This window comes from Calliopsis andreniformis, unplaced genomic scaffold (genome assembly GCF_051401765.1).
Source record: "Calliopsis andreniformis isolate RMS-2024a unplaced genomic scaffold, iyCalAndr_principal scaffold0007, whole genome shotgun sequence".
Classification (NCBI taxonomy): domain Eukaryota; kingdom Metazoa; phylum Arthropoda; class Insecta; order Hymenoptera; family Andrenidae; genus Calliopsis; species Calliopsis andreniformis.
Window position 1 is genome coordinate 8923399 of NW_027480425.1, and position 24587 is coordinate 8947985.

Sequence of the window (24587 nt, forward strand, 5' to 3'; positions counted from 1 at the left end):
CACTTTCACACGGGTTGCAATTATTCCTGTTATAGGATGTAAATACTGTTGATTTTTATTGCATTTTATGGTTCGGGCGATCACTTCTAAGGTCCTAACTATTCAATCTGTTGGAGCAACGCCCTAGGGTGAAGCCTAGCTTGCTCGGCAAGTAGAAATGACCATAAGTTTCATACTGGTTTCAATTATTCGTTTTATACGATGGAAACACTGTTGTATTTTTATTGCATTTTATGCTTCGGGCGTTGACTTCTAAGGCCCCAACTATTCAATCTGTTGGAGCAACGCCCTAGGGTGAAGCCTAGGTTGCTCGAAAAGTAGAAATGACCATCAGTTTCACGCTGGTTGCAATTATTCCTTTTATACGATGGAAAAACGATATTTATAGCGTATTTTATGCTTCTGGCGTTTACTTCTATGGACCTAACTATTCGATCTGGTGGAGCAACGCCCTAGAATGAAGCCTAGGTTGCTCGGAATGTAGAAATGACCATAACTTTCACACTGGTTGCAATTATTCGTTTTATACGATGGAAAAGCTGTTGTATTTATATTGTATTTAATGCCTCTGGCGTTGACTTCTAAGGACCTAACTATTCGATCTGGTGGAGCAACGCCCTAGAGTGGATCCTAGGTTGCACGGAATGTAGAAATGACCATAACTTTCACACTGGTTGCAATTATTCGTTTTATACGATGCAAACGCTGTTGTATTTATATCGTATTTTATGCTTCTGGCGTTGACTTCTAAGGCACTAACTATTCGATCTGGTGGAGCAACGCCCTAGAGTGAAGTCTAGGTTGCCCGGAACGTAGAATTGTCCATCACTTTCAAACTGGTCGCAATTATTCCTGTTATATGATAGAAACACTGTTGTATTTTTTTTGCATTTTATGGTTCGGCCGTTCACTTCTAAGGTCCTAACTATTCAATCTGTTGGAGCAACGCCCTAGGGTGAAGCCTAGCTTGCTCGGAAAGTAGAAATGACCATCAGTTTCATACTGGTAGCAATTATTCGTTTTATGCGATGGTAAAACTGTTGTATTTATATTGTATTTTATGCTTCTGGCGTTGACTTCTAAGGCACTAACTATACGATCTGGTGGAGCAACGCCCTAGAGTGAAGCCTAGGTTTTCCGGAACGTAGATTTGGTCAACACTTTCAAACTGGTTGCAATTATTCCTGTTATACGATGGAAATACTGTTGTATTTTTATTGCATTTTATGGTTTGGGCGATCACTTCTAAGGTCCTAACTATTCAATCTGTTGGAGCAACGCCCTAGGGTGAAGCCTAGCTTGCTCGGAAAGTAGAAATGACCATAAGTTTCATCCTGGTTTCAATTATTCGTTTTATACGATGGAAACACTGTTGTATTTTTATTGCATTTTATGCTTCGGGCGTTGACTTCTAAGGCCCCAACTATTCAATCTGTTGGAGCAACGCCCTAGGGTGAAGCCTAGGTTGCTCGGAAAGTAGAAGTGACCATAAGTTTCATACTGGTTGCAATTATCCGTTTTATACGATGGAAAAGCTGTTGTATTTATATTGTATTTTATGCTTCTGGCGTTGACTTCTAAGGCACTAACTATTCGATCTGGTGGAGCAACGCCCTAGAGTGAAGCCTAGGTTGCCCGGAACGCAGAATTGGCCATCACTTTCCAAATTGGTTGCAATTATTGCTGTTATATGATGGAAACACTGTTGTATTTTTTTTGCATTTTATGGTTCGGGCGTTGACTTCTAAGGCCCCAACTATTCAATCTGTTGGAGCAACGCCCTAGGGTGAAGCCTAGGTTGCTCGAAAAGTAGAAATGACCATCAGTTTCACGCTGGTTGCAATTATTCGTTTTATACGATTGTACCGGACCGCATCACCGTAGGGTTACAATGCCAGGCATTCCCACTACGGCATGGTACGACCGAATTTCGAATGGAGTGGTTATACTCTCAGACTCCATTTATTAGGATTCTTGTAGTACACTTTCACTGGTTATGGCCAATTTATTAAACGTTGAACCGAGACAGGAGTGACCCGACGGAACTCTAATTTTCATAGGTCATACCCGCGCTTACTTATAAACGGTCGTCTTAACTCTTTCCCGCTCTTTCCCGAAACGGTAAGATCAGCGAACAGTGGCTGCACCCATTTTGTCCACTGGAACCTTTCCCAGCTGCTTGTCTTTCCTAGGGACCCTTGCCATCGGGTAGCTGGTTGCTGAGACGCGTTTGTTGGCACCATTTGCTCCTAACCGAGCATAAACGCGCCTCAGGAGAAGACCCTGAATGTCCTCTCAAGATATGAGCTCTTGCCATCGAGCGATTACACCGAGTCGTGTTACTTGGCACAAGGTTGCTCTGATCGGAGCATTAACACGACTCTGATATGTTCAACCACTGTTCACGCCCGAACAACGTCAAGAAGACACGAGCCCCCGTTTCCCGATTGCTCCGTCCGTCACCCGTGCCTCTCTCAAAGTAAAAGCCCCTATTCTGACCCCGCGGTGCGCCTTATTCTACTTCCCCTACCCCGGGTCAGACTTCAATAATACTATACAATTATAGGGCTGAACATAACGCAACCATTGGCACAACGCAACGCAGTGTTAATAATAACGACAACGATGATTACATATAAATCGTAACAATCGCAGAACTTAACACGAAATATAAACTAATCATAACGATACAGCTATTTAACACAAACGAAACTTGTAATAATCACACAAAATATAAACTAATCCTAACGATACAGCTAATTAACACAAACGAAACTTGTAATAATCCCACAAAATAAAACCAGTCCTTAGACCTCTGTGTCGTCAACATTCTCCCCCCCTGGTGCGGACTCAAGAATGGACGCACCAATTTCCTTAATAGGTAACACGACGACTTTGACTGCTGGTCGCCGGTGTATTCCTGTCTTCGTTCGTACGTCTACGACTCGGATGCGTCCATCAGGGCCGGGATAGACCTTTGATATTATGCCACGGGGCCATGTATTACGTGGTAATGTGTGGTCGACGATTTGTACCAGGTCGCCCTCTTGCAATGGCCTTGTTTCCCGGTTCCACTTTGTTCGCGTAAGCAACGTGGGTAGGTATTCCTTTACCCATCTAGACCAGTACATGTCGGCCAATTTCTGTGCTACGCGCCATTGTTTTCGTAAGTGCAGATCTTGGTCACGAAACTTCCCTGGTATCGGCGCTCCTGATGATGCTCCAATAAGAAAATGATTAGGTGTCAGACTTCCTTGATCTCTGTGGTCTACCGACACATGAGTCAATGGTCGACTATTAACAGTATGTTCCACTTCCGCCATCAGGGTAGCTAAGGTCTCCTCTTTGGGAGCACGTTCTTTCAGTACTGCTTTAAGCGATACCTTAACAGATCTTATAAGTCGCTCCCAACTACCACCCATGTGTGGTGCCGCCGGTGGTATGAACCGCCAACGTATTCCTAGATTGATGGCTTCTCCGTTCAAGAGGTTCGCGTCCATTTCCTGGCGGGCAATTCGTAATTCAGCATCGGCGCCTCGAAAGTTTGTCCCGTTATCCGAATAAATTTCGGTTGGACATCCCCGCCGAGCAATCATTCGCCTGAGTGCCATAATCATGGAATCCGTTGTTAAAGATGCGGCGAGCTCCAGGTGTATCGCTCGAGTGGTGAGACATGTGAATAGAACTCCCCATCTCTTTTCCCTTCTTCTACCTATAGTAACCAACATTGGCCCAAAATAGTCGATACCACAATAAGTGAATGGTCTATGATGGTGCTTTAATCGGGCTGCCGGTAAATCCGCCATGAGTGGTGTTTCTGGTTTGCTACGTTTTATTCGGCATAATTGACAACGTGCGGCGACGTTTCGGGCAGTCGGTCTTAGATTTAAGATCCAATATTTTTGTCTTAATTCATTAATAGTAGCTTCGGTACTACCATGGTTAGCTCTTCGGTGATAGTGCAACACAAGTAACTTGGTATAAGCGTGCTTCCCATCGAGTACGGGCGGATCTCTCGATTGTCTTTCAACGCCTTCCAAGGCGCTTATGCGCCCACGCAGACGAATAATGCCTTCTTCATCCAGTAGTACTGTAAGCTGCACTAATCGGCTGTGTCTTGGCAGAGTTTTATTTTGACGTAGAACTTCGATTTCTTGGCCGAAGCTCTCCCTCTGACTAGATTTTATCCATAGAGTCTCCGCTCGTTCAAGGTAATCTACGGACATTTCCGAGTTCCTTCTTCTACGACAACGGTCGGCAAACACCAACACCCACCCGGTGCTACGTATCAACCGTGTCCAGGATGAGAATCGGGCCAATTCTGGCAATGCCCATCGGAATTGGTTTGAACATACGGCAACAAATTGCGGTTTCCTCTCCTCCTTAACGTGTATCACCTCCATATTAGGGATGCTTTTCATTTTCGGCCAAGTCTCTTCCGGGTTCGTGAGAAATTCTGGTCCTACTATCCATCTGCTCTCGGACGTTACCTGTATTTGGTTATCTCTTGTCGCGTCATCCGCTGGATTGTGCCTCGTAGGTACCCATCGCCAGTCGGAAACGTCTGTCAGGTCATCTATTTCGCCTAGTCTGTGTGCCACGAATGCTTTATATTCCCGAGGATCTGTTCTAATCCAATGAAGTACCGTGCGAGAATCCGTCCAGAATACGCGTTTTAACACCTTAAAATCGTGTTCCTTCTGGATGGTATGCGCTATTCTGCCGCCAAGCAACGCCGCTTGAAGCTCCATCCTTGGGATTGAGACTGGCTTCAAGGGAGCAACTCGAGACTTACTCGCGATGAACGCCGTGACAAACTTGTCGTTTTCGAGTTCATACCGCCAGTAAGCTACCGCTGCGTATGCTCTTTCGCTAGCGTCGCAGAACACGTGCAATTCTGGGTCGCTATGAAGGGGCTGCTTGATGTAACAACGTGGTATTTTGCATCGACCTATAGCTTTCAGATCGGCTGTCCATCGTCGCCAATATTCACACTGATCATCTGTGAGGCATTGATCCCAAGCTATACCACTCCGCCAAACTTTCTGCAGTAGCATTCTACTACGGATTGTGAGTGGCGCCAGAATGCCTATGGGATCGAATACTGACACTATAGTGCGTAGCATTTCGCGTTTCGTTGGTCGTTGGGCACCTGTAACAATCATCTCAAGGGCTTTCTTCATGTTCAATTCGAACCCCAACGTGTCGTCGGTAGGAGCCCACTGTAAGCCTAAAATCCTCGTTTCCATACCGGTTGTCGAATTTAAGGGTACGGCTCCCTTCATTAAAGTCGCCTGCGGTAACCTGGACAACACCTTCTGGCTGTTGCTTGACCAGTTGCGAATCTGAAAGCCTCCACGTCGATGTACTTCTGTGACATCATGAATCAACTTAATGGCTTCTTCGTCTGTATTAACGCTATCCAAATAGTCGTCCATATAATGTTTCTGTATGATCGCTTTGGCTGCATGTGGGTAAGTTTCTCGGAATTCCTCGGCATTTCGATTTCTCACGTATAGGGCTGAGCATGGTGAAGATGCCGCTCCAAAGATCATGGATGTCATGATATATGTTTCCGGCGGCCGCCTGCGATCTTTGCCTCTCCACAAGAAGCATTGCGCCCTTTGATCTTCCGTACGGATCTTGATTTGCAGAAACATTTCTTTGATATCCCCGGTAAATGCAATTAGTCCTTGACGGAACCGGAACAATGTCCCCAACAATGAATTCAGCATGTCCGGCCCAGCCAATAGGTGATCATTTAAAGAAACACCATCCGTTCTTGCAGCAGCGTCAAATACGAAACGCAGTTTCCCTGGTTTGTGCGGGTTGGTGACGCCGAAATGGGGTAGATACCATCTTCTTTGGTTATCCTCTCGTCTTGATTTCCTTGCGTAACCGTTGCTTATGAGGTCATTAATTTGTTCTTGGTACGCTCGTTCATATTCTGGATTTTTGTCCAATTTCTTTTCCAGCGACTTCAAACGGATGAACGTATCACTGTAATTTTCAGGAAGTTGAATGTCGTCTTGTCTCCATAGTAGTCCCGTTTCCCAGCGGTCCCCAACTCGTTTTGTCGTGGATTTGAGCAACTGAATAGGTCGTTTCTTTTGCGCATCGAATCGGGTTCGTGGCATTATCCCTATACTCTCTAATCTGAAGTGATTTTTGACCAACTCGTGTAGGTCACCTCCATGTAGTTGGTCATCTTGTGCGTCTGTGCGGTTATCAATGTGTAACATGGTTTCCTTTACTCTCGGCCTAATTTTGGTAGCCACATAACCGTGCACGACCCATCCCAACTCTGTGCGAGAGGCGACTGGTTCATCACGTGAGGCTCTTCGAGTTTCCTGCGATATTATCAGATCCCAATTATCTTGTCCGAGTAATAACTGCGGTTGCTCATTGGGATAGCACTGTATCTCTATGTCATTTAAGTGCGTGTATCTGTCAAGATCTTTTCTCGACAATCCTTGCCAAGGTAGCGATAGTCCTTTGACTGTCTGCGCTCCCGACACGCTGAATTCCTTGTTGGTCAGTGCTCCGCTTATTTTAAAGGTGACTCGCTTGCTCATGGACTCCACTGCTATCATCTTTTGATTAGCACCCTGTAAAATTAGCTGTTCCCTGAGCCCTCCAGCTCCAATCTCTTCTGCTAAAGATTCATCTATTAGGCTAATCGTTGATCCTTCGTCCATGAGAGCAAGGCTCGGTTTGGATCCTCGTGGACCTGTCACTGTGACGGGAGCTACCTTTAGCCAAATGCGTGGAGGCGCGGTTAGTCAGATGTTACCACTCGCTGTCTCGTCTGGCCTCGATGGAGTGCAATGTTCGCTCATCTCTGCCGTTGATTCTTCTGTTGATCTGTGTAAGAGGGTATGGTGCGCCCGATTGCAACCAGGGCGTTGACACAATTTCGCGCGACAGCGATTCCTTCTATGCATCCCTTGCAGGCATCTGAAGCATAGGCCCTTCTTCTTCGCACAGTCCCACCGTTGTTGAATTGATTGCGCGGCAAACCAAATGCATTCGCTTATCCTGTGTGGTGGGCCTCCACAGAGTACGCATTTGGACCTTCCCCTTTTTTTTTCGGTTTCTCGGCTTGTCGCCAGTGACACGTGCCGCACTCCTTTCGCAGGATAGCGACGATCTGACTCTGCATTTTGGCGGCGAAATGGTTGTCCCTGACGGCCAATCATTACACTAGTGCCAGCCTTAGAGGCTATTTCAGCCTCCAGTTGAAGATACTTTGATAGTGTTAATAGTCTTGGGTCTCCCGTGTTTCTATTTTCATGCCAGTAACGATTATAATTGTAGATCATGGCGTTGGGCATTTTACGGATTATCTCAGAGGCGAGTTCCGGACTGTGCAAATATCCTACGTGGTTTACGGCTTGCATCGCTGCTACACAGTTTCTCAACTTTGTCGCGATAACTACTAAACTATCGCGCCCAGTACCGATCTTGGGTAATCGTTTTAATTCTTCCGTAAACTCTCGGACTATATAGTCAGGGTTGCCGAAACGTAATTCTAGTACTTCCATAACTTGACTGGTGGTACTGGCTGTCATCATCATGGCCGCCACGGATTTTCTCGCCTCTCCCCGAAGACAACTATACAATCGTGTTACCTTCTCAGTTTCTAAGTAGTCAGTGCTCTCCAATAATAACTCAATGGTTCGTTTAAAGGGAAGCCAATCTAGGGGATCCCCGTTGAATGTGGGTAGATCTCTCGTGTTTAATATTGTTTGCATGGTTCGCTCAACTCGCGTCGATCCGACACGAGCAGTAATCTCTCCCAGGGTTTGTGTCAGTGCCTTTGTTAGTTGCTTGACTTCAGTGTTTTCTACTGTCACCTCAGGTTCCACCGCCGGCCCGGGCATTGAGGTCCTTACTTCTTGCGTTGGTTGCCCTGCTTCAGACACTTTCTTAAATGAGCTGGAGCTTATCCAGTGCCTAGTTCGAGAGGTGGACCGTTTTCCAGCTCCGCTTCTTATACTGGATCTGAGTACACTCCCGTCTTCGCTCTCAGCTTCAGACAGCTCCGCTCGCAACTGCTTATCCACCAATTCTAATTCTAATTGTTCCCTTTCATCAATAGCTCTTCTCTTTATTTTAGCTCGTTCTTCGGCTGCGCGTAATTCTAAGCGTCGCTTACGGCTAAGCGTACTCCCTCTTGATACTATAGAACCCGGTTCATTTTGTGTTTCCGCGGTCGGCTCTAAGGGCGCTCCCTTTGATACGCTTTCTGAAGGACCCGAGCGGACTGATTCAAGACTGCAGTCTCGTTGTAGCTCTTCGACCGGAGCTAAAGATGTGGCTTCATCGGCCGCCACCTGCTCTGGCTCCATTCTTGGGCCTTGGCCTCTCCCTGCTCCTCTTCCTTTTGCGGTACGACGAGGGCGGGGCATCCTGGTTTGTTCAATAACCGTCTCACTGTCGAAAGTCGGAACCTTAACTATCACTCAACCACTTCACCGCTGTGTATCAAAACTCCCTTGATAATACACGATCACCTCACTATTGCGAATCAAAAACTCAATTGATACCACACGATCACCTCACTACGGCTAATCAACGGTACAACTGTTCACGTTCGCTCACTTCACTAGTGCGAAAAGAAAACACAACTGTTTACGCTCGATCACCGCACTGTTACGAAGCGAAACCTCAACTGTCAACACTCGATCTCCGCACTGTTATGAAGCGAAAATTCCGCTGCGCTCTTCATTTCGCTCAAATAGATATCGGGTGACTGAGCCCCCTCCATCGACATAATGAGACTCTAACCGCGACCCTATTCGCGCGCACGTCGCCGGTTCGGATCCGGCTCGAAGGACCAAATTTTGTACCGGACCGCATCACCGTAGGGTTACAATGCCAGGCATTCCCACTACGGCATGGTACGACCGAATTTCGAATGGAGGGGTTATACTCTCAGACACCATTTATTAGGATTCTTGTAGTACACTTTCACTGGTTATGGCCAATTTATTAAACGTTGAACCGAGACAGGAGTGACCCGACGGAACTCTAATTTTCATAGGTCATACCCGCGCTTACTTATAAACGGTCGTCTTAACTCTTTCCCGCTCTTTCCCGAAACGGTAAGATCAGCGAACAGTGGCTGCACCCATTTTGTCCACTGGAACCTTTCCCAGTTGCTTGTCTTTCCTAGGGACCCTTGCCATCGGGTAGCTGGTTGCTGAGACGCGTTTGTTGGCACCATTTGCTCCTAACCGAGCATAAACGCGCCTCAGGAGAAGACCCTGAATGTCCTCTCAAGATATGAGCTCTTGCCATCGAGCGATTACACCGAGTCGTGTTACTTGGCACAAGGTTGCTCTGATCGGAGCATTAACACGACTCTGCTATGTTCAACCACTGTTCACGCCCGAACAACGTCAAGAAGACACGAGCCCCCGTTTCCCGATTGTTCCGTCCGTCACCCGTGCCTCTCTCAAAGTAAAAGCCCCTATTCTGACCCCGCGGTGCGCCTTATTCTACTTCCCCTACCCCGGGTCAGACTTCAATAATACTATACAATTATAGGGCTGAACATAACGCAACCATTGGCACAACGCAACGCAGTGTTAATAATAACGACAACGATGATTACATATATATCGTAACAATCGCAGAACTTAACACGAAATATAAACTAATCATAACGATACAGCTATTTAACACAAACGAAACTTGTAATAATCACACAAAATATAAACTAATCCTAACGATACAGCTAATTAACACAAACGGAACTTGTAATAATCCCACAAAATAAAACCAGTCCTTAGACCTCTGTGTCGTCAACAACGATGGAAAAACTGTTGTACTTATATTGTATTTTATGCTTCTGGCGTTGACTTCTAAGGCCCTAGCTATTCGATCTAGTGGAGCAACGCCCTAGAGTGAAGCCTAGGTTGCCCGGAAAGGAGAAATGACCAGCACTTTCAAACTGGTTGCAATTAATCCTGTTACACATTCGAAAAACTGTTGTATTTTTATTGCATTTTTGCTTCTGGCGTTCACTTCTTAGGCAATAACTATTCTATCTGGTGGAACAACGGCCTAGGGTGAAGCCTAGCTTGCCCGGAACGTAGAAATGACCATTACCTTCACACTGTTTGCAATTATTCCTTTTATACGATGGAAAAGCTGTTGTATTTATATCGTATTTTATGCTTCTGGCGTTTACTTCTAAGGACCTAACTATTCGATCTTGTGGAGCAACGGTCTAGAGTGAATCCTAGGTTGCTCGGAATGTAGAAATGACCATAACTTTCACACTGGTTGCAATTATTCGTTTTCTACGATGCAAACGCTGTTGTACTTATATCGTATTTTATGCCCCTGGCGTTTACTTCTAAGGACCTAACTATTCAATCTGTTGGAGCAACGCCCTAGGGTGAAGCTTAGGTTGCTCGGAAAGTAGAAATGACCATAACTTTCACACAGGTTGCAATTATTCGTTTTATACGATGGAAAAGCTGTTGTATTTATATCGTATTTTATGCTTCTGGCGTTTACTTCTAAGGACCTAACTATTCGATCTGGTGGAGCAACGCCCTAGAGTGAAGCCTAGGTTACTCGGAAAGTAGAAATGACCATAAGTTTCATACTGGTTTCAATTATTCGTTTTATACGATGGAATCACTGTTGTATTTTTATTGCATTTTATGCCCCTGGCGTTTACTTCTAAGGACCTAACTATTCAATCTGTTGGAGCAACGCCCTAGGGTGAAGCTTAGGTTGCTCGGAAAGTAGAAATGACCATCAGTTTCATACTGGTTGCAATTATTCGTTTTATACGATGGAAAAACTGTTGTATTTATATTGTATTTTAAGCTTCTGGCTATGACTTCTAAGGCCCTAGCTGTTCGATCTAGTGGAGCAACGCCCTAGAGTGAAGCCTAGGTTGCCCGGAAGGGAGGAATGACCATCACGTTCAAACTGGTTGCAATTAATCCTTTTATACGATGGAAAAGTTGTTGTATTTATATCGTATTTTATGCTTCTGGCGTGTACTTCTAAGGACCTAACTATTCGATCTGGTGGAGCAACGCCCTAGAGTGAAGCCTAGGTTACTCGGAATGTGGAAATGACCATAACTTTCACACTGGTTGCAGTTATTCGTTTTATACGATGGAAACGCTGTTGTATTTATATTGTATTTTATGCCTCTGGCGTTGACTTCTAAGGCACTATCTATTCGATCTGGTGGAGCAACGCCCTAGAGAGAAGCCTAGGTTGCCCGGAACGTAGAATTGGCTATCACTTTCAAACTGGTTGCAATTATTCCTGTTATATGATGGAAACACTGTTGTATTTTTTTTGCATTTTATGGTTCGGGCGTTCACTTCTAAGGTCCTAACTATTCAATCTGTTGGAGCAACGCCCTAGGGTGAAGCCTAGCTTTCTCGGAAAGTAGAAATGACCATCAGTTTCATACTGGTAGCAATTATTCGTTTTATGCGATGGTAAAACTGTTGTATTTATATTGTATTTTATGCTTCTTGCGTTGACATCTAAGGCATTAACTATACGATCTGGTGGAGCAACGCCCTAGAGTGAAGCCTAGGTTGCCCGGATCGTAGAATTGGTCAACACTTTCAAACTGGTTGCAATTATTCCTGTTATATGATGGAAATACTGTTGTATTTTTATTGCATTTTATGGTTTGGGCGATCACTTCTAAGGTCCTAACTATTCAATCTGTTGGAGCAACGCCCTAGGGTGAAGCCTAGCTTGCTCGGAAAGTAGAAATGACCATAAGTTTCATACTGGTTTCAATTATTCGTTTTATACGATGGAATCACTGTTGTATTTTTATTGCATTTTACGCTTCTGGCGTTGACTTCTAAGGCCCCAACTATTCAATCTGTTGGAGCAACGCCCTAGGGTGAAGCCTAGGTTGCTCGAAAAGTAGAAAGGACCCTCAGTTTCATGCTGGTTGCAATTATTCGTTTTATACGATGGAAAAACTGTTGTATTTATATTGTATTTTATGCTTCTGGCGTTGACTTCTAAGGCCCTAGCTATTCGATCTAGAGGAGCAACGCCCTAGAGTGAAGCCTAGGTTGCCCGGAAAGGAGAAATGACCATCACTTTCAAACTGGTTGCTATTAATCCTGTTATACATTGGAAAAACTGTTGTATTTTTATTGCATTTTATGCTTCTGGCGTTCACCTCTTAGGCCTTGACTATTCGATCTGGTGGAACAACGGCCTAGGGTGAAGCCTAGCTTGCCCGGAACGTAGAAATGACCATTACCTTCACACTGTTTGCAATTATTCCTTTTAGACGATGGAAAAGCTGTTGTATTTATATCGTATTTTATGCTTCTGGCGTTTACTTCTAAGGACCTAACTATTCGATCTGGTGGAGCAACGCCCTAGAGTGAAGCCTAGGTTACTCGGAAAGTAGAAATGACCATAAGTTTCATACTGGTTTCAATTATTCGTTTTATACGATGGAATCACTGTTGTATTTTTATTGCATTTTATGCCCCTGGCGTTTACTTCTAAGGACCTAACTATTCAATCTGTTGGAGCAACGCCCTAGGGTGAAGCTTAGGTTGCTCGGAAAGTAGAAATGACCATCAGTTTCATACTGGTTGCAATTATTCGTTTTATACGATGGAAAAACTGTTGTATTTATATTGTATTTTATGCTTCTGGCTATGACTTCTAAGGCCCTAGCTGTTCGATCTAGTGGAGCAACGCCCTAGAGTGAAGCCTAGGTTGCCCGGAAGGGAGGAATGACCATCACGTTCAAACTGGTTGCAATTAATCCTTTTATACGATGGAAAAGTTGTTGTATTTATATCGTATTTTATGCTTCTGGCGTTTACTTCTAAGGACCTAACTATTCGATCTGGTGGAGCAACGCCCTAGAGTGAAGCCTAGGTTACTCGGAATGTGGAAATGACCATAACTTTCACACTGGTTGCAGTTATTCGTTTTATACGATGGAAACGCTGTTGTATTTATATTGTATTTTATGCCTCTGGCGTTGACTTCTAAGGCACTATCTATTCGATCTGGTGGAGCAACGCCCTAGAGAGAAGCCTAGGTTGCCCGGAACGTAGAATTGGCTATCACTTTCAAACTGGTTGCAATTATTCCTGTTATATGATGGAAACACTGTTGTATTTTTTTTGCATTTTATGGTTCGGGCGTTCACTTCTAAGGTCCTAACTATTCAATCTGTTGGAGCAACGCCCTAGGGTGAAGCCTAGCTTTCTCGGAAAGTAGAAATGACCATCAGTTTCATACTGGTAGCAATTATTCGTTTTATGCGATGGTAAAACTGTTGTATTTATATTGTATTTTATGCTTCTTGCGTTGACATCTAAGGCACTAACTATACGATCTGGTGGAGCAACGCCCTAGAGTGAAGCCTAGGTTGCCCGGATCGTAGAATTGGTCAACACTTTCAAACTGGTTGCAATTATTCCTGTTATATGATGGAAATACTGTTGTATTTTTATTGCATTTTATGGTTTGGGCGATCACTTCTAAGGTCCTAACTATTCAATCTGTTGGAGCAACGCCCTAGGGTGAAGCCTAGCTTGCTCGGAAAGTAGAAATGACCATAAGTTTCATACTGGTTTCAATTATTCGTTTTATACGATGGAATCACTGTTGTATTTTTATTGCATTTTACGCTTCTGGCGTTGACTTCTAAGGCCCCAACTATTCAATCTGTTGGAGCAACGCCCTAGGGTGAAGCCTAGGTTGCTCGAAAAGTAGAAAGGACCCTCAGTTTCATGCTGGTTGCAATTATTCGTTTTATACGATGGAAAAACTGTTGTATTTATATTGTATTTTATGCTTCTGGCGTTGACTTCTAAGGCCCTAGCTATTCGATCTAGAGGAGCAACGCCCTAGAGTGAAGCCTAGGTTGCCCGGAAAGGAGAAATGACCATCACTTTCAAACTGGTTGCTATTAATCCTGTTATACATTGGAAAAACTGTTGTATTTTTATTGCATTTTATGCTTCTGGCGTTCACTTCTTAGGCCTTAACTATTCGATCTGGTGGAACAACGGCCTAGGGTGAAGCCTAGCTTGCCCGGAACGTAGAAATGACCATTACCTTCACACTGTTTGCAATTATTCCTTTTATACGATGGAAAAGCTGTTGTATTTATATCGTATTTTATGCTTCTGGCGTTTACTTCTAAGGACCTAACTATTCGATCTTGTGGAGCAACGGTCTAGAGTGAATCCTAGGTTGCTCGGAATGTAGAAATGACCATAACTTTCACACTGGTTGCAATTATTCGTTTTATACGATGCAAACGCTGTTGTATTTATATCGTATTTTATGCCTCTGGCGTTTACTTCTAAGGACCTAACTATTCGATCTGGTGGAGCTACGCCCTAGAGTGGATCCTAGGTTGCTCGGAATGTAGAAGTGACCATAAGTTTCATACTGGTGCAATTATCCGTTTTATACGATGGAAAAGCTGTTGCATTTATATGGTATTTTATGCTTCTGGCGTTGACTTCTAAGGTACTAACTATTCGATCTGGTGGAGCAACGCCCTAGAGTGAAGCCTAGGTTGCCCGGAACGCAGAATTGGCCATCACTTTCCAAATTGGTTGCAATTATTCCTGTTATATGATGGAAACACTGTTGTATTTTTTTTTGCATTTTATGGTTCGGGCGTTGACTTCTAAGGCCCTAACTATTCAATCCGTTGGCGCAACGCCCTAGGGTGATGTATAGGTTACTCGGAAAGTAGAAATGACCATAAGTTTCATACTGGTTGGAATTATTCGTTTTATACGATGGAAAAGCTGTTGTATTTATATTGTATTTTATGCCTTTGGCGTTGTCTTCTAAGGCCGTAGCTATTAGATGTGGTGGAGGAACGCCCTAGAGAGCCGACTACGGTGCTCGGAACGTAGAAATGACCATTACTTTCACACTGGTTGCAATTATTCGTTTTAAACGATGGAAAAGCTGTTGTATTTATATCGTATTTTATGCTTCTGGCGTTGACTTCTTCGGCCGTAACTATTCGGTCTGATGGAGCAACGCCCTGGTGTGAAACCTAGGTTGCCCGGAACGTAGAATTGGCCATCACTTTCAAACTGGTTGCAATTATTGCTGTTATATGATGGAAACACTGTTGTATTTTTTTTGCATTTTATGGTTCGGGCGTTGACTTCCTAGGCCCTAACTATTCAATCCGTTGGAGCAACGCACTAGGCTGGAGCCTAGGTTGCTCGGAAAGTAGAAATGACCATAAGTTTCGTACTGGTTTCAATTATTCGTTTTATACGATGGAAACACTGTTGTATTTTTATTGCATTTTATGCTTCGGGCGTCGACTTCTAAGGCCCCAACTATTCAATCTGTTGGAGCAACGCCCTAGCGTGAAACCTAGGTTGCTCGAAAAGTAGAAATGACCATCAGTTTCACGCTGGTTGCAATTATTCGTTTTATACGATGGAAAAACTGTTGTATTTATATTGTATTTTATGCTTCTGGCGTTGACTTCTAAGGCCCTAGCTATTCGATCTAGTGGAGCAACGCCCTAGAGTGAAGCCTAGGTTGCTCGGAATGTAGAAATGACCATAACTTTCACACTGGTTGCAATTATTCGTTTTATACGATGCAAACGCTGTTGTATTTATATCGTATTTTATGCCTCTGGCGTTTACTTCTAAGGACCTAACTATTCGATCTGGTGGAGCTACGCCCTAGAGTGGATCCTAGGTTGCTCTGAATGTAGAAATGACCATAACTTTCACACTGGTTGCAATTATTCGTTTTATACGATGGAAACGCTGTTGTATTTATATTGTACTTTATGCCTCTGGCGTTGACTTCTTAGGCCGTAACTATACGGTCTGGTGGAGCAACGCCCTGGATTGAAACCTAGGTTGCCCGGAACGTAGAATTGGCCATCACTTTCAAACTGGTTGCAATTATTCCTGTTATATGATGGAAACACTGTTGTATTTTTTTGGCATTTTATGGTTCGGGCGTTGACTTCTAAGGCCCTAACTATTCAATCTGTTGGAGCAACACCCCAGGGTGAAGCCTAGGTTGCTCGGAATGTGGAAATGACCATAACTTTCACACTGGTTGCAATTATTCCTTTTATACGATGGAAAAGCTGTTGTATTTATATCGTATTTTATGCTTCTGGCGCTTACTTCTAAGGACCTAACTATTCGATCTTGTGGAGCAACGGTCTAGAGTGAATCCTAGGTTGCTCGGAATGTAGAAATGACCATAACTTTCACACTGGTTGCAATTATTCGTTTTATACGATGCAAACGCTGTTGTATTTATATCGTATTTTATGTCTCTGGCGTTTACTTCTAAGAACCTAACTATTCGATCTGGTGGAGCTACGCCCTAGAGTGGATCCTAGGTTGCTCGGAATGTAGAAATGACCATAACTTTCACACTGGTTGCAATTATTCGTTTTATACGATGGAAACGCTGTTGTATTTATATCGTATTTTATGCTTCTCGCGTTTACTTCTAAGGACCTAACTATTCGATCTGGTGGAGCAACGCCCTAGAGTGGATCCTAGGCTGCTCGGAATGTAGAAATGACCATAACTTTCACACTGGTTGCAATTATTCGTTTTATACGATGCAAACGCTGTTGTATTTATATAGTATTTTATGCTTCTGGCGTTGACTTCTAAGGCACTAACTATTCGATCTGGTGGAGCAACGCCCTAGAGTGAAGTCTAGGTTGCCCGGAACGTAGAATTGTCCATCACTTTCAAACTGGTCGCAATTATTCCTGTTATATGATAGAAACACTGTTGTATTTTTTTTGCATTTTATGGTTCGGGCGTAGACTACTAAGGCCCTAACTATTCAATCTGTGGGAGCAACGCCCTAGGGTGAAGCCTAGGTTGCTCGGAAAGTAGAAATGACCATAAGTTTCATACTGGTTGGAATTATTCGTTTTATACGATGGAAAAGCTATTGTATTTATATTGTATTTTATGCCTCTGGCGTTGTCTTCTAAGGCCGTAGCTATTAGATGTGGTGGAGGAACGCCCTAGAGAGACGACTACGGTGCTCGGAACGTAGAAATGACCATTACTTTCACACTGGTTGCAATTATTCGCTTTATACGATGGAAAAGCTGTTGTATTTTTATTGCATTTTATGCTTCGGGCGTTGACTTCTAAGGCCCCAACTATTCAATCTGTTGGAGCAACGCCCTAGGGTGAAGCATAGGTTGCTCGAAAAGTAGAAATGACCATCAGTTTCACGCTGGTTGCAATTATTCGTTTTATACGATTGAAAAACTGTTGTATTTATATTGTATTTTATGCTTCTGGCGTTGACTTCTAAGGCCCTAGCTATTCGATCTAGTGGAGCAACGCCCTAGAGTGAAGCCTAGGTTGCCCGGAAAGGAGAAATGACCATCACTTTCAAACTGGTTGCAATTAATCCTGTTATACATTGGAAACACTGTTGTATTTTTATTGCATTTTATGCTTCGGGCGTCGACTTCTAAGGCCCCAACTATTCAATCTGTTGGAGCAACGCCCTAGCGTGAAACCTAGGTTGCTCGAAAAGTAGAAATGACCATCAGTTTCACGCTGGTTGCAATTATTCGTTTTATACGATGGAAAAACTGTTGTATTTATATTGTATTTTATGCTTCTGGCGTTGACTTCTAAGGCCCTAGCTATTCGATCTAGTGGAGCAACGCCCTAGAGTGAAGCCTAGGTTGCTCGGAATGTAGAAATGACCATAACTTTCACACTGGTTGCAATTATTCGTTTTATACGATGCAAACGCTGTTGTATTTATATCGTATTTTATGCCTCTGGCGTTTACTTCTAAGGACCTAACTATTCGATCTGGTGGAGCTACGCCCTAGAGTGGATCCTAGGTTGCTCTGAATGTAGAAATGACCATAACTTTCACACTGGTTGCAATTATTCGTTTTATACGATGGAAACGCTGTTGTATTTATATTGTACTTTATGCCTCTGGCGTTGACTTCTTAGGCCGTAACTATACGGTCTGGTGGAGCAACGCCCTGGAGTGAAACCTAGGTTGCCCGGAACGTAGAATTGGCCATCACTTTCAAACTGGTTGCAATTATTCCTGTTATATGATGGAAACACTGTTGTATTTTTTTTGGCATTTTATGGTTCGGGCGTTGACTTCTAAGGCCCTAACTATTCAATCTGTTGGAGCAACACCCCAGGGTGAAGCCTAGGTTGCTCGGAATGTGGAAATGACCATAACTTTCACACTGGTTGCAATTATTCCTTTTATACGATGGAAAAGCTGTTGTATTTATATCGTATTTTATGCTTCTGGCGTTGTCTTCTAAGGCCGTAGCTATTAGATGTGGTGGAGGAACGCCCTAGAGAGACGACTACGGTGCTCGGAACGTAGAAATGACCATTACTTTCACACTGGTTGCAATTATTCGTTTTATACGATGGAAAAGCTGTTGTATTTTTATTGCATTTTATGCTTCGGGCGTTGACTTCTAAGGCCCCAACTATTCAATCTGTTGGAGCAACGCCCTAGGGTGAAGCATAGGTTGCTCGAAAAGTAGAAATGACCATCAGTTTCACGCTGGTTGCAATTATTCGTTTTACACGATTGAAAAACTGTTGTATTTATATTGTATTTTATGCTTCTGGCGTTGACTTCTAAGGCACTATCTATTCGATCTGGTGGAGCAACGCCCTAGAGAGAAGCCTAGGTTGCCCGGAACGTAGAATTGGCTATCACTTTCAAACTGGTTGCAATTATTCCTGTTATATGATAGAAACACTGTTGTATTTTTTTTGCATTTTATGGTTCGGGCGTTCAGTTCTAAGGTCCTAACTATTCAATCTGTTTGAGCAACGCCCTAGGGTGAAGCCTAGCTTGCTCGGAAAGTAGAAATGACCATCAGTTTCATACTGGTAGCAATTATTCGTTTTATGCGATGGTAAAACTGTTGTACTTATTTTGTATTTTATGCTTCTGGCGTTGACTTCTAAGGCACTAACTATACGATCTGGTGGAGCAACGCCCTAGAGTGAAGCCTAGGTTGTCCGGAACGTAGAATTGGTCAACACTTTCAAACTGGTTGCAATTATTCCTGTTATATGGTGGAAATACTGTTGTATTTTTATTGCATTTTATGGTTTGGGCGATCACTTCTAAGGTCCTAACTATTCAATCTGTTGGAGCAACGCCCTTGGGTGAAGCCTAGCTTGCTCGGAAAGTAGAAATGACCATAAGTTTCATACTGGTTTCAATTATTCGTTTTATAGGATGGAAACACTGTTGTATTTTTATTGCCTTTTATGCTTCGGGCGTTGACTTCTAAGGCCCCAACTATTCAATCTGTTGGAGCAACGCCCTAGGGTGAAGCCTAGGTTGCTCGAAAAGTAGAAATGACCATCAGTTTCATGCTGGTAGCAATTATTCGTTTTATACGATGGAAAAACTGTTGTATTTATATTGTATTTTATGCTTCTGGCGTTGACTTCTAAGGCCCTAGCTATTCGATCTAGTGGAGCAACGCCCTAGAGTGAAGCCTAGGTTGCCCGGAAAGGAGAAATCACCATCACTTTCAAACTGGTTGCAATTAATCCTGTTATACATTGGAAAAACTGTTGTATTTTTATTGCATTTTATGCTTCTGGCGTTCACTTCTTAGGCCCTAACTATTCGATCTGGTGGAACAACGGCCTAGGGTGAAGCCTAGCTTGCCCGGAACGTAGAAATGACCATTACCTTCACACTGTTTGCAATTATTCCTTTTATACGATGGAAAAGCTGTTGTATTTATATCGTATTTTATGCTTCTGGCGTTTACTTCTAAGGACCTAACTATTCGATCTGGTGGAGCAACGCACTAGAGTGGATCCTAGGTAGCTCGGAATGTAGAAATGACCATCACTTTCACACTGGTTGCAATTATTCGTTTTATACGATGGAAAAACTGTTGTATTTATATTGTATTTTATGCTTCTGGCGTTGACTTCTAAGGCCCTAGCTATTCGATCTAGTGGAGCAACGCCCTAGAGTGAAGCCTAGGTTGCCCGGAATGGAGAAATGACCATCACTTTCAAACTGGTTGCAATTAATCCTGTTATACATTGGAAAAACTGTTGTATTTTTATTGCATTTTATGCTTCTGGCGTTCACTTCTTAGGCCCTAACTATTCGATCTGGTGGAACAACGGCCTAGGGTGAAGCCTAGCTTGCCCGGAACGTAGAAATGACCATTACCTTCACAGTGTTTGCAATTATTCCTTTTATACGATGGAAAAGCTGTTGTATTTATATCGTATTTTATGCTTCTGGCGCTTACTTCTAAGGACCTAACTATTCGATCTTGTGGAGCAACGGTCTAGAGTGAATCCTAGGTTGCTCGGAATGTAGAAATGACCATAACTTTCACACTGGTTGCAATTATTCGTTTTATACGATGCAAACGCTGTTGTATTTATATCGTACTTTATGTCTCTGGCGTTTACTTCTAAGGACCTAACTATTCGATCTGGTGGAGCTACGCCCTAGAGTGGATCCTAGGTTGCTCGGAATGTAGAAATGACCATAACTTTCACACTGGTTGCAATTATTCGTTTTATACGATGGAAACGCTGTTGTATTTATATCGTATTTTATGCTTCTGGCGTTTACTTCTAAGGACCTAACTATTCGATCTGGTGGAGCAACGCCCTAGAGTGGATCCTAGGTTGCTCGGAATGTAGAAATGACCATAACTTTGACACTGGTTGCAATTATTCGTTTTATACGATGCAAACGCTGTTGTATTTATATCGTATTTTATGCTTCTCGCGTTTACTTCTAAGGACCTAACTATTCGATCTGGTGGAGCAACGCCCTAGAGTGGATCCTAGGCTGCTCGGAATGTAGAAATGACCATAACTTTCACACTGGTTGCAATTATTCGTTTTATACGATGCAAACGCTGTTGTATTGATATCGTATTTTATGCTTCTGGCGTTGACTTCTAAGGCACTAACTATTCGATCTGGTGGAGCAACGCCCTAGAGTGAAGTCTAGGTTGCCCGGAACGTAGAATTGTCCATCACTTTCAAACTGGTCGCAATTATTCCTGTTATATGATAGAAACACTGTTGTATTTTTTTTGCATTTTATGGTTCGGGCGTAGACTACTAAGGCCCTAACTATTCAATCTGTAGGAGCAACGCCCTAGGGTGAAGCCTAGGTTGCTCGGACAGTAGAAGTGACCATAAGTTTCATACTGGTTGCAATTATCCGTTTTATACGATGGAAAAGCTGTTGTATTTATATTGTATTTTATGCTTCTGGCGTTGACTTCTAAGGCACTAACTATTCGATCTGGTGGAGCAACGCCCTAGAGTGAAGCCTAGGTTGCCCGGAACGCAGAATTGGCCATCACTTTCCAAATTGGTTGCAATTATTCCTGTTATATGATGGAAACACTGTTGTATTTTTTTTTGCATTTTATGGTTCGGGCGTTGACTTCTAAGGCCCTAACTATTCAATCCGTTGTAGCAACGCCCTACGGTGAAGCCTAGGTTGCTCGGAAAGTAGAAATGACCATAAGTTTCATACTGGTTGGAATTATTCGTTTTATACGATGGAAAAGCTGTTGTATTTATATTGTATTTTATGCCTCTGGCGTTGTCTTCTAAGGCCGTAGCTATTAGATGTGGTGGAGGAACGCCCTAGAGAGACGACTACGGTGCTCGGAACGTAGAAATGACCATTACTTTCACACTGGTTGCTATTATTCGTTTTATACGATGGAAAAGCTGTTGTATTTATATCGTATTTTATGCTTCTGGCGTTGACTTCTTCGGCCGTAACTATTCGGTCTGGTGGAGCAACGCCCTGGTGTGAAACCTAGGTTGCCCGGAACGTAGAATTGGCCATCACTTTCAAACTGGTTGCAATTATTGCTGTTATATGATAGAAACACTGTTGTATTTTTTTTGCATTTTATGGTTCGGGCGTAGACTACTAAGGCCCTAACTATTCAATCCGTTGTAGCAACGCCCTACGGTGAAGCCTAGGTTGCTCGGAAAGTAGAAATGACCATAAGTTTCATACTGGTTGGAATTATTCGTTTTATACGATGGAAAAGCTGTTGTATTTATATTGTATTTTATGCCTCTGGCGTTGTCTTCTAAGGCCGTAGCTATTAGATGTGGTGGAGGAACGCCCTAGAGAGACGACTACGGTGCTCGGAACGTAGAAATGACCATTACTTTCACACTGGTTGCAATTATTCGTTTTATACGATGGAAAAGCTGTTGTATTTATATCGTATTTTAGGCTTCTGGCGTTGACTTCTTCGGCCGTAACTATTCGGTCTGGTGGAGCAACGCCCTTGTGTGAAACCTAGGTTGCCCGGAACGTAGAATTGGCCATCACTTTCAAACTGGTTGCAATTATGGCTGTTATATGATAGAAACACTGTTGTATTTTTTTTGCATTTTATGGTTCGGGTGTTGACTTCTAAGGCCCTAACTATTCAATCCGTTGGAGCAACGCACTAGGGTGAAGCCTAGGTTGCTCGGAAAGTAGAAATGACCATAAGTTACGTACTGGTTTCAATTATTCGTTTTATACGATGGAAACACTGTTGTATTTTTATTGCATATTATGCTTCGGGCGTTGACTTCTAAGGCCCCATCTATTCAATCTGTTGGAGCAACGCCCTAGGGTGAAGCCTAGGTTGCTCGAAAAGTAGAAATGACCATTACTTTCACACTGTTTGCAACTATTCCTTTTATACGATGGGAAAACTGTTGTATTTATATCGTATTTTATGCTTCTGGCGTTTACTTCTAAGGACCTAACTATTCGATCTTGTGGAGCAACGGTCTAGAGTGAATCCTAGGTTGCTCGGAATGTAGGAATGACCATCACGTTCAAACTGGTTGCAATTAATCCTTTTATACGATGGAAAAGCTGTTGTATTTATATCGTATTTTATGCTTCTGGCGTTTACTTCCAAGGACCTAACTATTCGATCTGGTGGGGCAACGCCCTAGAGTGAAGCCTAGGTTACTCGGAATGTGGAAATGACCATAACTTTCACACTGGTTGCAATTATTCGTTTTATACGATGGAAACGCTGTTGTATTTATATTGTATTTTATGCCTCTGGCGTTGACTTCTAAGGCACTATCTATTCGATCTGGTGGAGCAACGCCCTAGAGAGAAGCCTAGGTTGCCCGGAACGTAGAATTGGCTATCACTTTCAAACTGGTTGCAATTATTCCTGTTATATGATGGAAACACTGTTGTATTTTTTTTGCATTTTATGGTTCGGGCGTTCACTTCTAAGGTCCTAACTATTCAATCTGTTTGAGCAACGCCCTAGGGTGAAGCCTAGCTTGCTCGGAAAGTAGAAATGACCATCAGTTTCATACTGGTAGCAATTATTCGTTTTATGCGATGGTAAAACTGTTGTACTTATATTGTATTTTATGCTTCTGGCGTTGACTTCTAAGGCACTAACTATACGATCTGGTGGAGCAACGCCCTAGAGTGAAGCCTAGGTTGTCCGGAACGTAGAATTGGTCAACACTTTCAAACTGGTTGCAATAATTCCTGTTATATGATGGAAATACTGTTGTATTTTTATTGCATTTTATGGTTTGGGCGATCACTTCTAAGGTACTAACTATTCAATCTGTTGGAGCAACGCCCTTTGGTGAAGCCTAGCTTGCTCGGAAAGTAGAAATGACCATAAGTTTCATACTGGTTTCAATTATTCGTTTTATACGATGGAAACACTGTTGTATTTATATTGTATTTTATGCTTCTGGCGTTGACTTCTAAGGCCCTAGCTATTCGATCTAGTGGAGCAACGCCCTAGAGTGAAGCCTAGGTTGCCCGGAAAGGAGAAATGACCATCACTTTCAAACTGGTTGCAATTAATGTTGTTATACATTGGAAAAACTGTTGTATTTTTATTGCATTTTATGCTTCTGGCGTTCTCTTCTTAGGCCCTAACTATTCGATCTGGTGGAACAACGGCCTAGGGTGAAGCCTAGCTTGCCCGGAACGTAGAAATGACCATTACCTTCACACTGTTTGCAATTATTCCTTTTATACGATGGAAAAGCTGTTGTATTTATATCGTATTTTATGCTTCTGGCGTTTACTTCTAAGGACCTAACTATTCGATCTGGTGGAGCAACGCCCTAGAGTGGATCCTAGGCTGCTCGGAAAGTAGAAATGACCATAAGTTTCATACTGGTTGGAATTATTCGTTTTATACGATGGAAAAGCTGTTGTATTTATATTGTATTTTATGCCTCTGGCGTTGTCTTCTAAGGCCGTAGCTATTAGATGTGGTGGAGGAACGCCCTAGAGAGACGACTACGGTGCTCGGAACGTAGAAATGACCATTACTTTCACACTGGTTGCAATTATTCGTTTTATACGATGGAAAAGCTGTTGTATTTATATCGTATTTTATGCTTCTGGCGTTGACTTCTTCGGCCGTAACTATTCGGTCTGGTGGAGCAACGCCCTTGTGTGAAACCTAGGTTGCCCGGAACGTAGAATTGGCCATCACTTTCAAACTGGTTGCAATTATGGCT

At 43.1% G+C, this 24587-nt stretch overlaps 1 protein-coding gene across 1 annotated transcript; it reads right to left on the reverse strand.

Annotated features, from left to right (window-relative positions):
* Nucleotides 1–2807: 2807 nt before the first annotated feature.
* LOC143186578 (uncharacterized) lies at nt 2808–8731 on the reverse strand. Its single transcript, XM_076390262.1, has 5 exons — nt 8698–8731; nt 8605–8608; nt 8479–8520; nt 6794–8412; nt 2808–6748 (listed from the first exon to the last, which is right to left on the reverse strand). The coding sequence occupies exons 1-5, from the start codon at nt 8729–8731 to the stop codon at nt 2808–2810; spliced, it is 5640 nt and encodes a 1879-aa protein (XP_076246377.1).
* Between the last annotated feature and the right edge of the window lie 15856 nt (nt 8732–24587).

What these genes read in the sequence shown, in the direction of transcription:
- LOC143186578 (XM_076390262.1), bottom strand. Translation starts at nt 8,731, where the DNA reads ATGAAGAGCGCAGCGGAATTTTCGCTTCATAACA. An exon ending in GGGAGTTTTGATACACAGCG is followed by an intron (nt 8,413 to 8,478) that starts GTGAAGTGGTTG and finishes TGAACAAACCAG; the next exon opens with GATGCCCCGCCCTCGTCGTA. An exon ending in GCCAGACGAGACAGCGAGTG is followed by an intron (nt 6,749 to 6,793) that starts GTAACATCTGAC and finishes GGCTAAAGGTAG; the next exon opens with CTCCCGTCACAGTGACAGGT.